Source organism: Cherax quadricarinatus, chromosome 5 (genome assembly GCF_038502225.1).
Source record: "Cherax quadricarinatus isolate ZL_2023a chromosome 5, ASM3850222v1, whole genome shotgun sequence".
NCBI classification, from domain to species: Eukaryota; Metazoa; Arthropoda; class Malacostraca; order Decapoda; family Parastacidae; genus Cherax; species Cherax quadricarinatus.
The window spans coordinates 4,176,792-4,194,504 of record NC_091296.1 but is presented as its reverse complement, the minus strand read 5'-3'; the positions used below and the strand labels follow the sequence as shown (position 1 = coordinate 4,194,504).

Sequence of the window (17,713 nt, the reverse complement as noted above, 5' to 3'; positions counted from 1 at the left end):
AGCCGTATCGAACCCGACTTCCCGATGGTACGAGAAAGATTTGTTGTCCAAAGCTGGACGATGATAAGATTTCGTTCGGATTTTTAACCCCGGAGGGTTAGCCACCCAGGATAACCCAAGAAAGTCAGTGCGTCATCGAGGACTGTCTAATTTATTTCCATTGGGGTCCTTAATCTTGTCCCCCAGGATGCGACCCATACCAGTCGACTAACACCCAGGTACCTATTTGCTGTTAGGTGAACAGGACAACAGGTGTAAGGAAACGTGTCGGAATTTCCACCCGCCGGGAATCGAACCCGGGCCCTCCGTGTGTGAAGCGGGAGCTTTAGCCACCAGACCAGGGAGGAATCATGGGGGAGCGCTAAACCCGTAGGTTTATACAGCGCCTGTGAGATGATGTGGAAGGCATTCAGGTTAAATTCAGGGAACTGGAGCACAGATCCAATTCCCTAGATCAAGAGCCCCTCACCAGTGTCAAGGAACCTTCCTTGAGGGGCCGGGAGGACAGTAGTGGGCACGGTAGACCCTATAGATGGATCAGGAGTCCAGATCTTGGTCAGAGATGTTGCAGAGTATTATAATCATGACCAATTATCATTATTATTATAATAAAGAAGCGCAAACCATGTAGACAGTGAAACAGTGTTGTTGTTAAGGGCCACTGACAGTTTTCGCCATAGTAAGCGATGTTTCCCTATGAACGGGATAAATTTGCCCTAAACTGGTAAAAGAAATGAGAACAGGAATTCCTTTGGCAAATAAGAGCAGTAAAAATACTTCCCGATTAGGCCAAGTATTATTATTATTATTATTATTATTATTATCAAAAAGAAGCGCTAAGCCACAAGGGCTATACAGCATTAGGCCAAGTAGATCCCCATGGAAATAAGTCACTTTGATAACTTTTTTTTTTTAATTATCCTGGGTAATTTACACCTATAATAATAATTATTATTTCTAGTACATGATACAACTGCATGATGATGATAATTATAATAAAAAAGAAGTGCTAAACCTGCAAGGGTCATACAGCTTATTATTATTATAATCAAGAAGGAAGCACTAAACCACTTATCTTATCACTAGCATTATACAGCGCCTGCTGGGGGGGGGGGGGGGTTGTGGAAGGTATTCAGGCTTAATTCAGGGAACTGGAGTACAGATCCAATTCCCTAGATCAAGAGCCCCTCACCAGGCAACAAAGAATCTTCTTTGAGGGGATACAGCTTAATAATAATAATAATAATCTTTATTTACTACAAGTACATGTACAAGATATACAGACCATAGCTGACATCAGTGACATACTACTATATAGAAACCTGCTTGTTATGCTGAGTATTTCCCGCAAATTAGGTCAGTTTTGTCCCAGGATGCGACCTACAGCCAGTCCACTAACACCCAGGTACCTATTTTACTGATGGGTGAACATAGACAACAGATGTAAGGAAACACATCAAGTGTTTTCACCCTCGCTGGGAATCAAACCCTGACACTCAGCGTGTGCAGCGAGAGTTTTACCAACCAGGCCACACAAATTATACTTGTATCACCTGTACCTAAATAAACTTATTTACCCCAGTGCCTAAATCCCAACAGGGAGGAATACCTAGAACCTTTACTAGAGTTTATTACAATAATAAGAACTAAGCATTAAACCCACAAGACTCATAGTCACTAGAACAATATTGTTCCAGACCCTGGAGCTGAACTCTTCTTCAGGCTGAGGGACTGACCACCTCAAATACTTTTTCTCCAAGGTTGATGGACTGACTACATCATCTTTATTTCATTTCTACTGCTGCCTTTGTATTTGACTGAAAAAGCCTACTATTTATTTATTTATTTATTTATTTATTTAATGTCTTTTCAAACAGTACATTGAGATTGTGCATATACAAAAGTGGGATGCAATGTAAAGAGAGCCTCTTATGCCTAGGCATTATAGGCCAACTTAACATTATTGGCTTACATTCTACTTAATACTAAGGAGTAGTGTAACATAGTTGTACAGTAGGAAAGTAATTATTTCATAGTTGTACAGTAGAATATTAATTATAAATGAATCAAAATATGTATAATACAAAGATATATTTATATTAAGTTAAATTTATATTGAGTTAAACAAGTTAAGAAAGCCTAGGGAAAGTATGGATTTGTCAGTTAAAAACAGAGTAGGGGAGTTAGTAGATGGGGAGAGGGAGGTATTAGGTAGATGGCGAGAATATTTTGAGGAACTTTTAAATGTTGAGGAAGAAAGGGAGGCGGTAATTTCATGCACTGGCCAGGGAGGTATACCATCTTTTAGGAGTGAAGAAGAGCAGAATGTAAGTGTGGTGGAGGTACGTGAGGCATTAAGTAGAATGAAAGGGGGTAAAGCAGCTGGAACTGAGGGGATCATGACAGAAATGTTAAAAGCAGGGGGGGATATAGTGTTGGAGTGATTGGTACTTTTGTTTAATAAATGTATGAAAGAGGGGAAGGTACCTAGGGATTGGCAGAGAGCATGTATAGTCCCTTTATATAAAGGGAAAGGGGACAAAAGAACCATACCCCCGGCTGGGATTGAACCCGCGGTCATAGAGTCTCAAAACTCCAGCCCGTCGCGCTAGCCACTAGACCAGCTAGCCACAATAAGATTCATCCAACTAGGTATATTTCTACACCATAGGAAAGTTAGCACAGGCACCTCTGTGACCACAAATGCAAGTTTTTACAGACGAATCTCCAGCTAGCGTGGCCGTGACGAACTCTAGCTCAAGTCCCTTCACTGCCGTGTCATTACGATTTCTTAAGTCAGGGGACAAAAGAGATTGTAAAAATTATAGAGGAATAAGTTTACTGAGTATACCAGGAAAAGTGTACGGTAGGGTTATAATTGAAAGAATTAGAGGTAAGACAGAATGTAGGATTGCGGATGAGCAAGGAGGTTTCAGAGTGGGTAGGGGATGTGTAGATCAAGTGTTTACATTGAAGCATATATGTGAACAGTATTTAGATAAAGGTAGGGAAGTTTTTATTGCATTTATGGATTTAGAAAAGGCATATGATAGAGTGGATAGAGGAGCAATGTGGCAGATGTTGCAAGTATATGGAATAGGTGGTAAGTTACTAAATGCTGTAAAGAGCTTTTATGAGGATAGTGAGGCTCAGGTTAGGGTGTGTAGAAGAGAGGGAGAATACTTCCCGGTAAAAGTAGGTCTTAGACAGGGATGTGTAATGTCACCATGGTTGTTTAATATATTTATAGATGGGGTTGTAAAAGAAGTAAATGCTAGGGTGTTCGGGAGAGGGGTGGGATTAAATTATGGAAAATCAAATTCAAAATGGGAATTGACACAGTTACTTTTTGCTGATGATACTGTGCTTATGGGAGATTCTAAAGAAAAATTGCAAAGGTTAGTGGATGAGTTTGAGAATGTGTGTAAAGGTAGAAAGTTGAAAGTGAACATAGAAAAGAGTAAGGTGATGAGGGTATCAAATGATTTAGATAAAGAAAAATTGGATATCAAATTGGGGAGGAGGAGTATGGAAGAAGTGAATGTTTTCAGATACTTGGGAGTTGACGTGTCGGCAGATGGATTTATGAAGGATGAGGTTAATCATAGAATTGATGAGGGAAAAAAGGTGAGTGGTGCGTTGAGGTATATGTGGAGTCAAAAAAACGTTATCTATGGAGGCAAAGAAGGAAATGTATGAAAGTATAGTAGTACCAACACTCTTATATGGATGTGAAGCGTGGGTGGTAAATGCAGCAGCGAGGAGACGGTTGGAGGCAGTGGAGATGTCCTGTCTAAGGGCAATGTGTGGTGTAAATATTATGCAGAAAATTCGGAGTGTGGAAATTAGGAGAAGGTGTGGAGTTAATAAAAGCATTAGTCAGAGGGCAGAAGAGGGGTTGTTGAGGTGGTTTGGTCATTTAGAGAGAATGGATCAAAGTAGAATGACATGGAAAGCATATAAATCTATAGGGGAAGGAAGGAGGAGTAGGGATCATCCTTGAAAGGGTTGGAAAGAGGGGGTAAAGGAGGTTTTGTGGGCGAGGGGCTTGGACTTCCAGCAAGCGTGCATGAGCGTGTTAGATAGGAGTGAATGGAGTCGAATGATACTTGGGACCTGACGATCTGTTGGAGTGTGAGCAGGGTAATATTTAGTGAAGGGATTCAGGGAAACCAGTTATTTTCATATAGTCAGACTTGAGTCCTGGAAATGGGAAGTACAATGCCTGCACTTTAAAGGAGGGGTTTGGGATATTGGCAGTTTGGAGGGATATGTTCTGTATCTTTATACATATATGCTTCTAAACTGTTGTATTCTGAGCACCTCTGCAAAAGCAGTGATAATGTGTGAGTGTGGTGAAAGTGTTGAATGATGATGAAAGTATTTTCTTTTTGGGGATTTTCTTTCTTTTTTGGGTCACCCTGCCTCGGTGGGAGACGGCCGACTTGTTGAAAAAAAAAAAAATTTATATTCTAAAATGTTTTGTGAAAGACAATGATTCAATTATATTCCTGTCAACAATGGATAAAAGGTTCAAAGTGATTGTTTCAGTTATGATGTGGGAGTACATAGGTGAGTAAATGTGTACTGAGTATTTAGCATTTAGTCTAGGGTGATTAAGTGGCTTTTGAGAAGAGTCTTAAACTGATTTTCAGACTGGGTTACTTTAATATCTTCTGGTAATGAATTCCATATTTTGGGGCCCTTTATGTGCATAGAGTTTTTACACAGTGTGATATGGACACGAGGTATATCAAAAAGAGATCTGTGTCTTGTGTTGTGGTCATGTGTCCTGTTTAGGCTGGTGAGGAAAAGTTTGAGTGGAGGGTTTATATTTGTGTGTATTGTTCTGTGTATGTAGTAGGCACATGAATAAGTATGGATGTTCTTAATGGTAAGCAGATTCAGACTTTTGAAAATTGGTGGAGTATGCTGGCGGGAGTGGGAGTTTGTTATCATTCTTACTGCTGCCTTTTGCTGGGTTATTAGGGGTTTTAGGTGATTGGATGTTGTTGATCCCCATGCACCAATTCCATATGTAAGATAAGGGTATATGAGTAAATGGTACAGTGCCAGGAGAGCTGATTGTGGAACGTAGTACCTTATCTTTGATAGTATGCCTACAGTCTTGGAGATTTTCTTGGTGATTTGTTGTATGTGTGTCCGGAACTTAAGGCTACTGTCAAGGTGGATACGTAAGAATTTTCCCTCTGTGAGTCTTGTGACTGATGATCCATTTAGCCTAATGTTAATTGGATCATTTGCAGCTTTGTTTCCAAACTGAATGAAATAGGTTTTATCAGTGTTCAGGGTAAGTTTATTAGTCATCATCTAGGCAGATATTTTCTGTAATTCAGCACTGACTGTGTTTGCTAGTATGACTGTGTTTGGGTGGGAAAATACATATGTAGTGTCATCTGCAAATAATATGGGTTTGAGTAGTTGTGATGCATTCGGTAGATCGTTGATGTAGATGAGAAAGAGGAGTGGTTCAAGGATGCTTCCTTGTGGGACTCCTACTGTGATTGGTTGGGTGGAGGAGTTTGCATCATTTGCATACACATATTGAGTTCTGTTACTGAGGTATGACTAGGTAGTTGAGGGAGTGGCCTCTGATATCATAGTGCATTAATTTGGAGTACAGTAGTTCATGGTCGACTGTATTGAAAGCTTTACGTAAATCAATGAAAATGCCCAGCGGGACTTCTTTCTTTTCAAGTGCAGTACAGTGGACCCCCGGTTAACGAACTTTTTTCATTCCAGTAGTATGTTCAGGTGCCAGTACTGACCGAATTTTTTCCCATAAGGAATATTGTGAAGTAGATTAGTCCATTTCAGACCCCCAAACATACACGTACAAACGCACTTACATAAATACACTTACATAATTGGTCGCATTTGGAGGTGATCGTTAAGCGGGGGTCCACTGTATATATTAGTTCTAGCATGTGTATGATAGCGTCATTTGTGCTTTTATTATTCCTGAATCCAAACTGACAAGGGTTTAATATGTTGTGTGAAACGAGGTAGGAACAGATCTGTCTATGAATTAATTTTTCAAAGATTTTAGAGAGCAATGGTAAGTTAGATATTGGTCTATAGTTATTCAAGTCAGCTTGGTCACCTCCTTTATGGATCGGAGTGACCCTCGCTATTTTGAGGATTGTTGGGAAGGTAGATGATTCAATGGATTTGTTAAAGAGCATTGCAATAATTGGTGACAATACTTGAGAAGCTTTTTTGTACATAAAAGCAAGCAAGTTTTTTTATATCTCCTGCCTTGTTTTTCAGGATGTTTATGATGAGCATAACTTTGGTGGGGTTGGTTGGAGCTAGGAATAGCGTACAGTGGACCCCGGTTCGCGAAGCCATCGGTATTCGATAAATCCGGTATCCGAAGCATTATATCGCAAAAAATTTGCCTCGGTTCCCGTTACAAAACCCGGTATGTGATACGATTCATACGAGATGTGTCCAGTGTTTACAAGCCAGCCAGTGTGCGCGCATCTAAGGATACATTTGGTACATTCTATGTTATCCATATTATCACTGTTTTTGGTGCTTGTTTCTGCAAAATAAGTCACCATGGGCCCCAAGAAAGCTTCTAGTGCCAACCCATCGAGACCAAGGGTGCTAATGACTATTGAAATTAAGGAAATGTGTGCAAAGTGGCTTGAAGTGCAAACCTTTTTTGATGAAAATCACCCTGACACAGCTACTGCAAGCCGTGTTGGCAACCTGTACACTGACAATGTTGTGAACCACTTTAGGAAAGTCATAAAGGAATGAGAGGTACAGGCCTCTATGGACAGATATGTTGTGCGACAGAAGTCCAGTGACTCTCAAGCTGGTCCTAGTGGCATCAAAAGAAGAAGGGAAGTAACCCCGGAAAAGGACTTGCTACCTCAAGTCCTAATGGAGGGGGATTCCCCTTCTAAATGCTAACACCATCCACACTCTCCCCTCCTCCCATCCCATCAATCATCACCAGATCTTCATTAAAGGTAAGTGTCAATTATTCTATTGTGATTATTCTATTGTTATTATTGTTATTGTAATTATTATATTGCATTAAACTTAATATATCATGTGGTAAAAATTTTTTTTTCAGACTTTTGGGTGTCTTGCACGGATTAATTTGATTTCCATTATTTCTTATGGGGAAAATTGATTCGCTTTCCGATAATTTTGGTTTACGATGAGCTCTCATGAACGGATTAATATCGTGAACCGGGGGTCCACTGTATTTGGGTAGGTTCCTATGAGGTAGTCTGATGGACGGGCGTTTGTGCTTGGTATTTTGTTTGCTAGATTTTTTCCTGTGGTGGAGAAGAAAACATTAAGTCTGTTTGCTGTTTCGGTAGGAGTGAGTAGGGGTTCATCTGATTTTGTTAGTTTTATTGCTTTGTTTTTGGATAACTTTTTAGTTCCAAGAATTTCAGATAGAGTTTTCCAGATTTTTTTCATATCACCTTTGATGTTATGTAATCTATTTTCATAATACAATTTTTTTGACCTTCTTATCCGGCTGTAGCAAAATGTTTCATCAATAAAGATACCCAACCGTTTGTTGATATTTTATACCATTTTCAACATTTTCAACCGTCTGGCCAAGTGGCTCACACACTAGCCTGGAGTTTTGTCTCGCTTCCTGCGTTTACATTATGATGCACAGTTAAGATAAGATAAGATTTCGTTCGGATTTTTAACCCCGGAGGGTTAGCCACCCAGGATAACCCAAGAAAGTCAGTGCATCATCGAGGACTGTCTAACTTATTTCCATTGGGGTCCTTAATCTTGTCCCCCAGGATGCGACCCACACCAGTAGACTAACACCCAGGTACCTATTTGCTGCTAGGTGAACAGGACAACAGGTGTAAGGAAACGTGTCGAAATGTTTCCACCCGCCGGGAATCGAACCCGGGCCCTCCGTGTGTGAAGCGGGAGCTTTAGCCACCAGGCCACCGGGTCTCCATATTAAAGAATGGACATAAATACACTGGATAACATACAGAAAAGATAAAGTTGATCCCATGTATCATTATTATTATTATAATCATAACTAAGCACTAAACTCACAGGAGTCATACCATGTTGATCCCCTGTATCAGAAATCTTTCCTACAAGGACAGACTGATGGAAATAAATGGTATAAAATACCGACACAATGGAAATATAAACACATATGCAGTATAATGTGATCATTTATTGACTACGTTTCGCCCACACAGTGGGCTTTTTCAAGTCACAAACAGATCTACCTGGGGTGGAAGGGACACGAGTATTTATAGTCAGGTTCAGAATGCTGAGGTCAGGTGGAGAATGCTGCATCTGATGATGTACCGAGTGGGGTTATAGAGTCCAAAATCTTGGGTAGCTTGGAAATGAGATTGGATAAGTTTGTGAGCAGACCTTCTACAGTGTTCTTCCATTCCTTTGTTCTTATGTGGGATAGCGATGAAGAAGTTTCTTGGCAAGTGGTTCAGCTATGTTATAGAAGCCACTATTCTGGTTGAAGTTGTCGGATATAGAAATAAGTGATGATTCCAGGATTCTTCGGTATTGAGTGTTGTCTTCAGTGGCGATAAGTCTTGAGTTTCTGTAGTTTATCAAGTGGTTGTGTGAATTACCGTAATTCACTTATTTCTATATCCGACAACTTCAACCAGAATAGTGGCTTCTATAACATAGCTGAACCACTTGCCAAGAAACTTCTTCATCGCTATCCCACATAAGAACACAGGAATGGAAGAACACTGTAGAAGGTCTGCTCACAAACTTATCCAATCTCATTTCCAAGCTACCCAAGGTTTTAGACTCTATAACCCCACTCGTTACATCATCAGATGCAGCATTCTCCACCTGACCTCAGCATTCTGAACCTGACTATAAATACTCACGTCCCTTCCACCCCAGGTAGATCTGTTTGTGACTTGAAAAAGCCCACTGTGTGGGTGAAACGTAGTCAATAAAGGATCACATTATACTGCATATGTGTTTATATTTCCAAGGACAGACTGAGGGCATCAAATCTGCACTCTCTGGAAAGGCATTGAGTTAGAGTGAATATGACTGAGGTGTATAAATGGAAGTCACGAATAAATGAAGGGCATATAAATAACAAGCTAAAAATATGTAACCAAGACAGAACTCGCAACAATAGGTTCAAGTTGGAAAAAATTAGATTTAGAAAAAATATAGGAAACCACTGGTTTGGTAACTGAGTTATAGGCGAGTGGAACAAGCTCCCAAGTAGTATCATTGAAGTGAAAACCTCATGTAGCTTTAAAGATAAGTTACATAACCACATGAGTGGGTGTAGATGGTTGTGACTTGGACTTACCTAGTATGGCCAGTAGGCCTGTGCAGTGTTCTTTCTTATGTTTATATTTCCACTGAGGTCCTCTGATCCTCCTCCCCAGGAAGTCACTCACAATTCATGGCTTAATTCATAGAAATTTCAGCTCACTGAGGTTGTTGGTAAGCCTTCAATCTATCTCTTAAGATCTAGGTTGCATTATTTATCTGAAATACTCTTACATTACATAATGTTGCAATAAAAAAAAAAAACCAGTTGATTAAAAAATCTGTAAGAACTGTATTCAAATGTTATTATAAATTTGACCAAATAAGTTTTAGTGGAAAATTTAAAGGTTTATTCATTGTTTTATTCCGGTACTAAATTCTTGTTGTCATACATTTTTATTATTTTAATCAGGGGAAAGAGCTAAACCTATTGGGGGTCATATAGCAACTGGGAAATAGGAGCATTTCAGATTCAATTTAAGGAAATGGAAGAATGTCCATTTCCTTAGATCAAGGCTCTTACCCTTTGAGGGGTAAGAGTCATACAGTCCCTGGACAATAAAAATTAATTAATTAGCTTTAATCCAAGAAGGGCAGGAAAGCTCCTAATTTTTGGATCATCACACACCCCTTAAGAATGTAACATAGACACAAAAGTGGTAAATGTAACCATTTATTCAATACATAGCCTGAACAGCAGGTATTTTCAAGTCTTAATAAATCCTAACTGGAGAATATAGGCAGCACAGAACATATTACAGTCAGGTAGGTGAAATATTTATTATTATTATCACACTGGCCGATTCCCACCAAGGCAGGGTGGCCCGAAAAAGAAAAACTTTCACCATCATTCACTCCATCACTGTCTTGCCAGAAGGGTGCTTTACACTACAGTTTTTAAACTGCAACATTAACACCCCTCCTTCAGAGTGCAGGCACTGTACTTCCCATCTCCAGGACTCAAGTCTGGCCTGCCGGTTTCCCTGAACCCCTTCATAAATGTTACTTTGCTCACACTCCAACAGCACGTCAAGTATTAAAAACCATTTGTCTCCATTCACTCCTATCAAACACGCTCACGCATGCCTGCTGGAAGTCCAAGCCCCTCGCACGCAAAACCTCCTCTACCCCCTCCCTCCAACCTTTCCTAGGCCGACCCCTACCCCGCCTTCCTTCCACTACAGACTGATACACTCTTGAAGTCATTCTGTTTCGCTCCATTCTCTCTACATGTCCGAACCACCTCAACAACCCTTCCTCAGCCCTCTGGACAACAGTTTTGGTAATCCTGCACCTCCTCCTAACTTCCAAACTACGAATTCTCTGCATTATATTCACACCACACATTGCCCTCAGACATGACATCTCCACTGCCTCCAGCCTTCTCCTCGCTGCAACATTCATCACCCATGCTTCACACCCATATAAGAGCGTTGGTGGTATAAACCTTGGTAATAAATACCGACAAGTTGGTTTAGAAAGACACGTAAGCAAACACTATAACATATTTATTAGAAAACGTTTCGGTCCTGGGACCTTGATCACCTTGATCAAGGTCCCAGGACCGAAACGTTTTCTAATAAATATGTTATAGTGTTTGCTTACGTGTCTTTCTAAACCAAGAGCGTTGGTAAAACTATACTCTCATACATTTCCCTCTTTGCCTCCATGGACAAAGTTCTTTGTCTCCACAGACTCCTAAGTGCACCACTCACCCTTTTCCCCTCATCAATTCTATGATTCACCTCATCTTTCATAGACCCATCCGCTGACACGTCCACTCCCAAATATCTGAATACATTCACCTCCTCCATACTCTCTCCCTCCAATCTGATATCCAATCTTTCATCACCTAATCTTTTTGTTATCCTCATAACCTTACTCTTTCCTGTATTCACTTTTAATTTTCTTCTTTTGCATACCCTACCAAATTCATCCACCAATCTCTGCAACTTCTCTTCAGAATCTCCCAAGAGCACATGTCATCAGCAAAGAGCAACTGTGACAACTCCCACTTTGTGTGTGATTCTTTATCTTTTAACTCCATGCCTCTTGCCAAGACCCTCACATTTACTTTTCTTACAACCCCATCTATAAATATATTAAACAACCACGGTGACATCACACATCCTTGTCTAAGGCCTACTTTTACTGGGAAATAATTTCCCTCTTTCCTATATACTCTAACTTGAGCCTCACTATCCTCGTAAAAACTCTTCACTGCTTTCAGTAACCTACCTCCTACACCATACACCTGCAGCATCTGCCACATTGCCCCCCTATCCACCCTGCCATACGCCTTTTCCAAATCCATAAATGCCACAAAGACCTCTTTAGCCTTATCTAAATACTGTTCACTTATATGTTTCACTGTAAACACCTGGTCCACACACCCCCTACCTTTCCTAAAGCCTCCTTGTTCATCTGCTATCCTATTCTCCGTCTTACTCTTAATTCTTTCAATAATAACTCTACCATACACTTTACCAGGTATACTCAACAGACTTATCCCCCTATAATTTTTGCACTCTCTTTTGTCCCCTTTACCTTTATACAAAGGAACTATGCATGCTCTCTGCCAATCCCTAGGTACCTTACCCTCTTCCATACATTTATTAAATAATTGCACCAACCACTCCAAAACTATATCCCCACCTGCTTTTAACCCTTTGACTGTCGCGGCCGTATATATACGTTTGTGAGGTACCGTGTTTGACGTATATATACTCATAAATTCTAGCGGCTTCAAATCAGGCAGGAGAAAGCTAGTAGGCCCACATGTGAGAGAATGGGTCTGTGTGGTCAGTGTGCACCACATAAAAAAAATCCTGGAGCACGCAGTGCATAATGAGAAAAAAAAAACTCCGACCGTTTTTTTTAATTAAAATGCCGACTTTGTGGTCTATTTTCGTATAGTATTTGTGGTTGTATTCTCGTTTTCATGGTCTCATTTGATAGAATGGAAACTATATTATAGAAATGGAGGTGATTTTGATTAATTTTCCTATAAAAAGAACCTGGAAATGGAGCACAAAGTACAGGAAATGTTTGATTTTTGCCGATGTTCAAAAGTAAACAAATGATGTCATTGTCCAATAAATGTCCAAATAGCCATTCTAATACGCAGTCATGAATGGGTTGATGTAATTTTTACAATTATTACAGTATTGCAGTAGTCTGCATAACAGTAAATCTTCTATTTTTTGTTTGAATAAAATTTCAAAATAAAAAGCAAGAGTAATATCACAGGGACCTGGAGACATGACTGATGAACAAAGAAAATCTTATTTTAGAGCCAGGAATGTCTGCATTGTTCATTCTGGACCTTATTTTGAAATTGTCGTATTTTTTAATTTTCGTGAAATTGGCCAAATTGCAAATTTCTGACCATGTTATTGGGTAGTTGAAATCGGTAAATGGGCAGTTTCTTGTGCTCAATCGATAGAAAAAATAGAGTTCTGAAGAAATAGTTATGAGTTTGGTTGACTGGAATAACGGAATTAGCCGAAAATAGGGCTCAAAGTGGGCGAAATTGCCGATTTTTAAATATCGCCGAAGTCGCTAACTTCGCGAGAGCGTAATTCCGTCAGTTTTCCATCAAATTTCGTTTTTTTGGTGTCTTTACAATCGGGAAAAGATTCTCTATCATTTCATAAGAAAAAATAATTTTTTTTTTTTCGAATATTTTGCGACACCAGGAGCAACTTCAGGATTGGGCCCTTCGACAGTCAAAGGGTTAACATTTCTACCTTTATCCCATCAATCCCGGCTGCCTTACCCCCTTTCATTTTACCTACTGCCTCACGAACTTCCCCCACACTCACAACTGGCTCTTCCTCACTCCTACAAGATGTTATTCCTCCTTGCCCTATACACGAAATCACAGCTTCCCTATCTTCATCAACATTTAACAATTCCTCAAAATATTCCCTCCATCTTCCCAATACCTCTAACTCTCCATTTAATAACTCTCCTCTCCTATTTTTAACTGACAAATCCATTTGTTCTCTAGGCTTCCTTAACTTGTTAATCTCACTCCAAAACTTTTTCTTATTTTCAACAAAATTTGTTGATAACATCTCACCCACTCTCTCATTTGCTCTCTTTTTACATTGCTTTACCACTCTCTTAACCTCTCTCTTTTTCTCCATATACTCTTCCCTCCTTGCATCACTTCTACTTTGTAAAAACTTCTCATATGCTAACTTTTTCTCCCTTACTACTCTCTTTACATCATCATTCCACCAATCGTTCCTCTTCCTTCCCGCACCCACTTTCCTGTAACCACAAACTTCTGCTGAACACTCTAACACTACATTTTTAAACCTACCCCATACCTCTTCGATCCCGTTGCCTATGCTCTCATTAGCCCATCTATCCTCCAATAGCTGTTTATATCTTAACCTAACTGTCTCCTCTTTTAGTTTATAAACCTTCACCTCTCTCTTCCCTGATGCTTCTATTCTCCTTGTATCCCATCTTCCTTTTACTCTCAGTGTAGCTACAACTAGAAAGTGATCTGATAAATCTGTGGCCCCTCTATAAACATGTACATCCTGAAGTCTACTTAACAGTCTTTTATCTACCAATACATAATCCAACAAACTACTGTCATTTCGCCCTACATCATGTCTTGTATACTATTTATCCTCTTTTTCTTAAAATACGTATTACCTATAACTAAACCCCTTTCTATACAAAGTTCAATCAAAGGGCTCCCATTATCATTTATTTTATATTTATTTTATATTATTATTTTTTTTTTTTCAACAAGTCGGTCGTCTCCCACCGAGGCAGGGTGACCCAAAAAAGAAAGAAAATCCCCAAAAAGAAAATACTTTCATCATCATTCAACACTTTCACCATATTCACACATTATCACTGCTTTTACAGAGGTGCTCAGAATACAACAGTTTAGAAGCATATACGTATAAATATACACAAAATCCAAAAAGAGATCACAGAGTGCTTTTGGGAATGGGAGACAATCAGATTCTATTATTAAAGGAAAGGAAGGTCAGATCCAATTCTTTGGAGCTACTTTGTAGTTAGGTAAATTATATTTCATTTGAAGTAATAGCAGACTTGGTTGTGATGAGACGTAGTGGTGTGCTGCACCCTTCTCAATATTCAAATTTTTACACCAAGGCAAGTACAGTACAATCATGAGTTAATGCTGATGGATTGAATCTTAATATTCAACTTACAGGCCAAATTTTCTAAGACAATTACTGGCAATTTTTCATTTTTTTTTTTTTTAGCACGTCAGCCGTCTCCCATTGAGGCAGGGTGACTCAAAAAAGAAAGAAACACTTTCACCATCAAGCAACACTTGCTATCATTCACACAATATCACTGCCTTTGCACTGAGGAGTCCTGACCAGGTTGAAGGAACAAACATTGCAAAAATTTTCATATATGCATTTAAACATTTTGCTTAACCTAACTGGACAATTACAGTAACGGCAATAACACAACTGCAAACAAACATGAAATGGGTGAGATCTGAACCCGTGGTAAAAGAGTCTTGAAACTTCCTTGGGTTCAAATCCCACCCATTCCATGGTTTACAGTAACATACTCAAAATATCTGAACTAAAGCATTAGAGAACATTGTAAAGCAAGATCTATAGGATATTTTTACTGTAGTAGTAACTTACATTTGCAGAATAAATACCCTGGTAGCACGTTAAGGAAATACAAATAAAAGTCGTATTTGCATGTCTCTTTACAAGTACATAATATGTAGTGATTAGTGTGTAAAGAAAAATCTGTTACAAAAAAACTTCAATTACTTGAACATTATCCTTGGAACATCACAACCTTAAAATTGAAACAAAAATATTCTGATGATTACAAAGATGATTTGTACACATAACACCTTATCCACTGTGACATAACTAGACCCAATTTTTTTTTTTTTTTTTTTTTTATTAGTCGTGGCCTCTACTCTGAGGCCAAGCTTCCCTGGCAACTGCCAGATGGGTCAAGCTACTACAGGTCCATACAGCAATTACAACCTAGCTGATTAAGCACTTCCTACAGGAACTCTTCTAATCACATCTTAGGATTCCTTCCACTGTTCCAGCAATCTTTCCAATATTTTTTGATAGAGGTTGAGAGTTGTGGATCTTGGATGCTGGCAATCTTCTTTAACTGTGCTTATAAAAATCTGGATGAAATACAGTATACTCCTAGCATTCTCTAGATTTTTCGAAGTGTTTGTCGTTTCTTCATTACACCTACAAGTAAAATTAATAGTTTATAAATACAACTGCAACATTTTACTGATTTAAAGCATTCACTAAGAAATTGACTTTGCAATAAAATTTCAGTAAAATCAATGTGAATAAGATCTGAAGTCTTGATATATTATTGTGACACTATATATACGAGTGGAAATAATAAGATATGTCACACACTGGTCAATAAACAGGTAAATCCCATAATGACGGACAACAAAAGATGAATAAAGAGGAGCCATATATTTCAAATGAGCACAAGAAGCTGCCCATTCAACTATCAGAACTACTCTATAAAATACACAGAAGTCGGTAATTTGGCCAATTTTACACAAATTTAAAAAAAAAATTCTATTTAAAAACAGAGTCCAAAATAAACACTGTAGACATTCCAGCCATCAAAGACATTTCCTCTGTTCATTAATCACATCTCCAGGCCTCTCCTATATTACACTTGCTATCCATTTTGAATTCGTGAAACAAAAATCTAATATTTCTGCTCTTTTGAGCACAATTTCAAGCTATTTCCAGTCCTGAAACCAACCAAAATCATTTCTATTTCAGTAGTATATCTTCCATTTTATCAATCACTACCAAGCTGGAGCCAGTAAAATCATATAACCATTGTAGAAAACTTCCAAAGTTCCTATTTTAAACCAAACACAAAGTCAGAGGTTTGCTTTTCCCATCATGCATAGCATGGATCAGGATTTTTTTAAAACTATGATAACTCACCACACAGAGCCATTCTCTTATGTCTAGGCCAAAATTTACTGCTCACAGCTTATTTAGATGAGCATTGTTTAAAATGCAGATCTACACGAATGATACTGGCATCAACAGCAAAGATCTACATAAGAGGCAGTGAAAAGGTTATATAAAAGTTGTTTAGGAAATTTGGAGGTGCATGAAATATATTTTTTAATACACTGGCCATTTCCTGAGGCAAAAAAACAAGAGAAACATTTTCATCATCTCTCACTCCATCACTGTCTTGCAAGAAGCAAGACAGATTTATTATTCCTGTATGTTCTTCACTTCATAAAACTCATCATAATTTTCATAGGGTGTCGATTTTCAGAAATATAAATGACAACACATTATGAAAGGGTTTGCCATATACAGATCCTTTCTAGTCCATGGTTTGTTTTCATCCATATAGGACTTAATCTCTTCTGTGAAAATAATGCAATGAGAATCATGGCAGGAAGGTATAAGTCGTCCTCAACCATAAGAATCATGGCAGGAAAGTAAAAATCATGTTCAACCATCAGAATTACAAAAGAGAGGCACAAAATATTCAATTACTTACAACTGTGTGATTTCTTTTTGTCCTGAGGATGATAGAGCACAGCCACCTTGACTCCAGAGAGTCGGAGAGCTTCAATCATGCTGTCGACTCGAGGACTGATATAAAATTCATCGATCTCCAAGCTCTCTAAATCTCTCATGTGCTTGAATGTTGTTTCATTCTGGAAAAAATATTATTCATCAATGCATAATAGTAGTAACATACAATACTGCTCTTACATAACACTTACACCCACTTGCCTAGTACAGATCTCCATTGCTTTATGTGATAGATTTGTTCCTGGTCCATGGCACATGAAGAGAATTCCCATAAAGCAAACCCATTTTAACGTTTAAGCTGTGTCTCCTGTGAATTTATGCTAGAGACCTCTCGGTGTTTCCTGTAAATTTACATACAATATTCGTGCCTTCAAATGTTTTGTCAGCCAACATTTTATACCTCAGGTCAAGTGTTTGGGTTACCCATCACCTTGTCAAACCTAGGAAAATAACTACAGGGCCATGCAGGTCTACACTACTACAGGACATGTCAACAACTTGTGTGATGATAAATTAGACACATGTGCAACTCTTGGGTATCTTTATTGAGGAAACGTTTCGCCACACAGTGGCTTCATCATTCCATACGTAGGAGAAACTTGAAGAACAGGAGGAGAATGAGGTAATCAGTCCCTCAACCTTGATTCGATGTGTTCAGTCCATCAAGATTGATGGACTGAACACATCGACTCAAGGTTGAGGGACTGATTACCTCATTCTCCTCCTGTTCTTCAAGTTTCTCCTATGTATGGACTGATGAAGCCACTGTGTGGCGAAACGTTTCCTCAATAAAGATACCCAAGAGTTGCACATGC

At 38.9% G+C, this 17,713-nt stretch overlaps 1 protein-coding gene across 4 annotated transcripts in view; it reads right to left on the bottom strand.

Moving 5' to 3' along the window:
* Positions 1–11,241: 11,241 nt before the first annotated feature.
* Positions 11,242–17,713, bottom strand: part of LOC128684911 (uncharacterized) — a 31,390-nt gene continuing 24,918 nt past the window's right edge. For all 4 annotated transcript variants that reach the window (XM_053771261.2, XM_053771263.2, XM_053771260.2 and 1 more), the window contains 2 exons: positions 16,861–17,020; positions 11,242–15,548 (listed from right to left, as the gene is read on the bottom strand). In XM_053771261.2, coding sequence (XP_053627236.1) covers positions 15,511–15,548; positions 16,861–17,020 — 198 coding nt within the window. In that variant the 3' untranslated portion in view covers positions 11,242–15,510. The remainder of the gene's footprint in view (positions 15,549–16,860; positions 17,021–17,713) is intronic.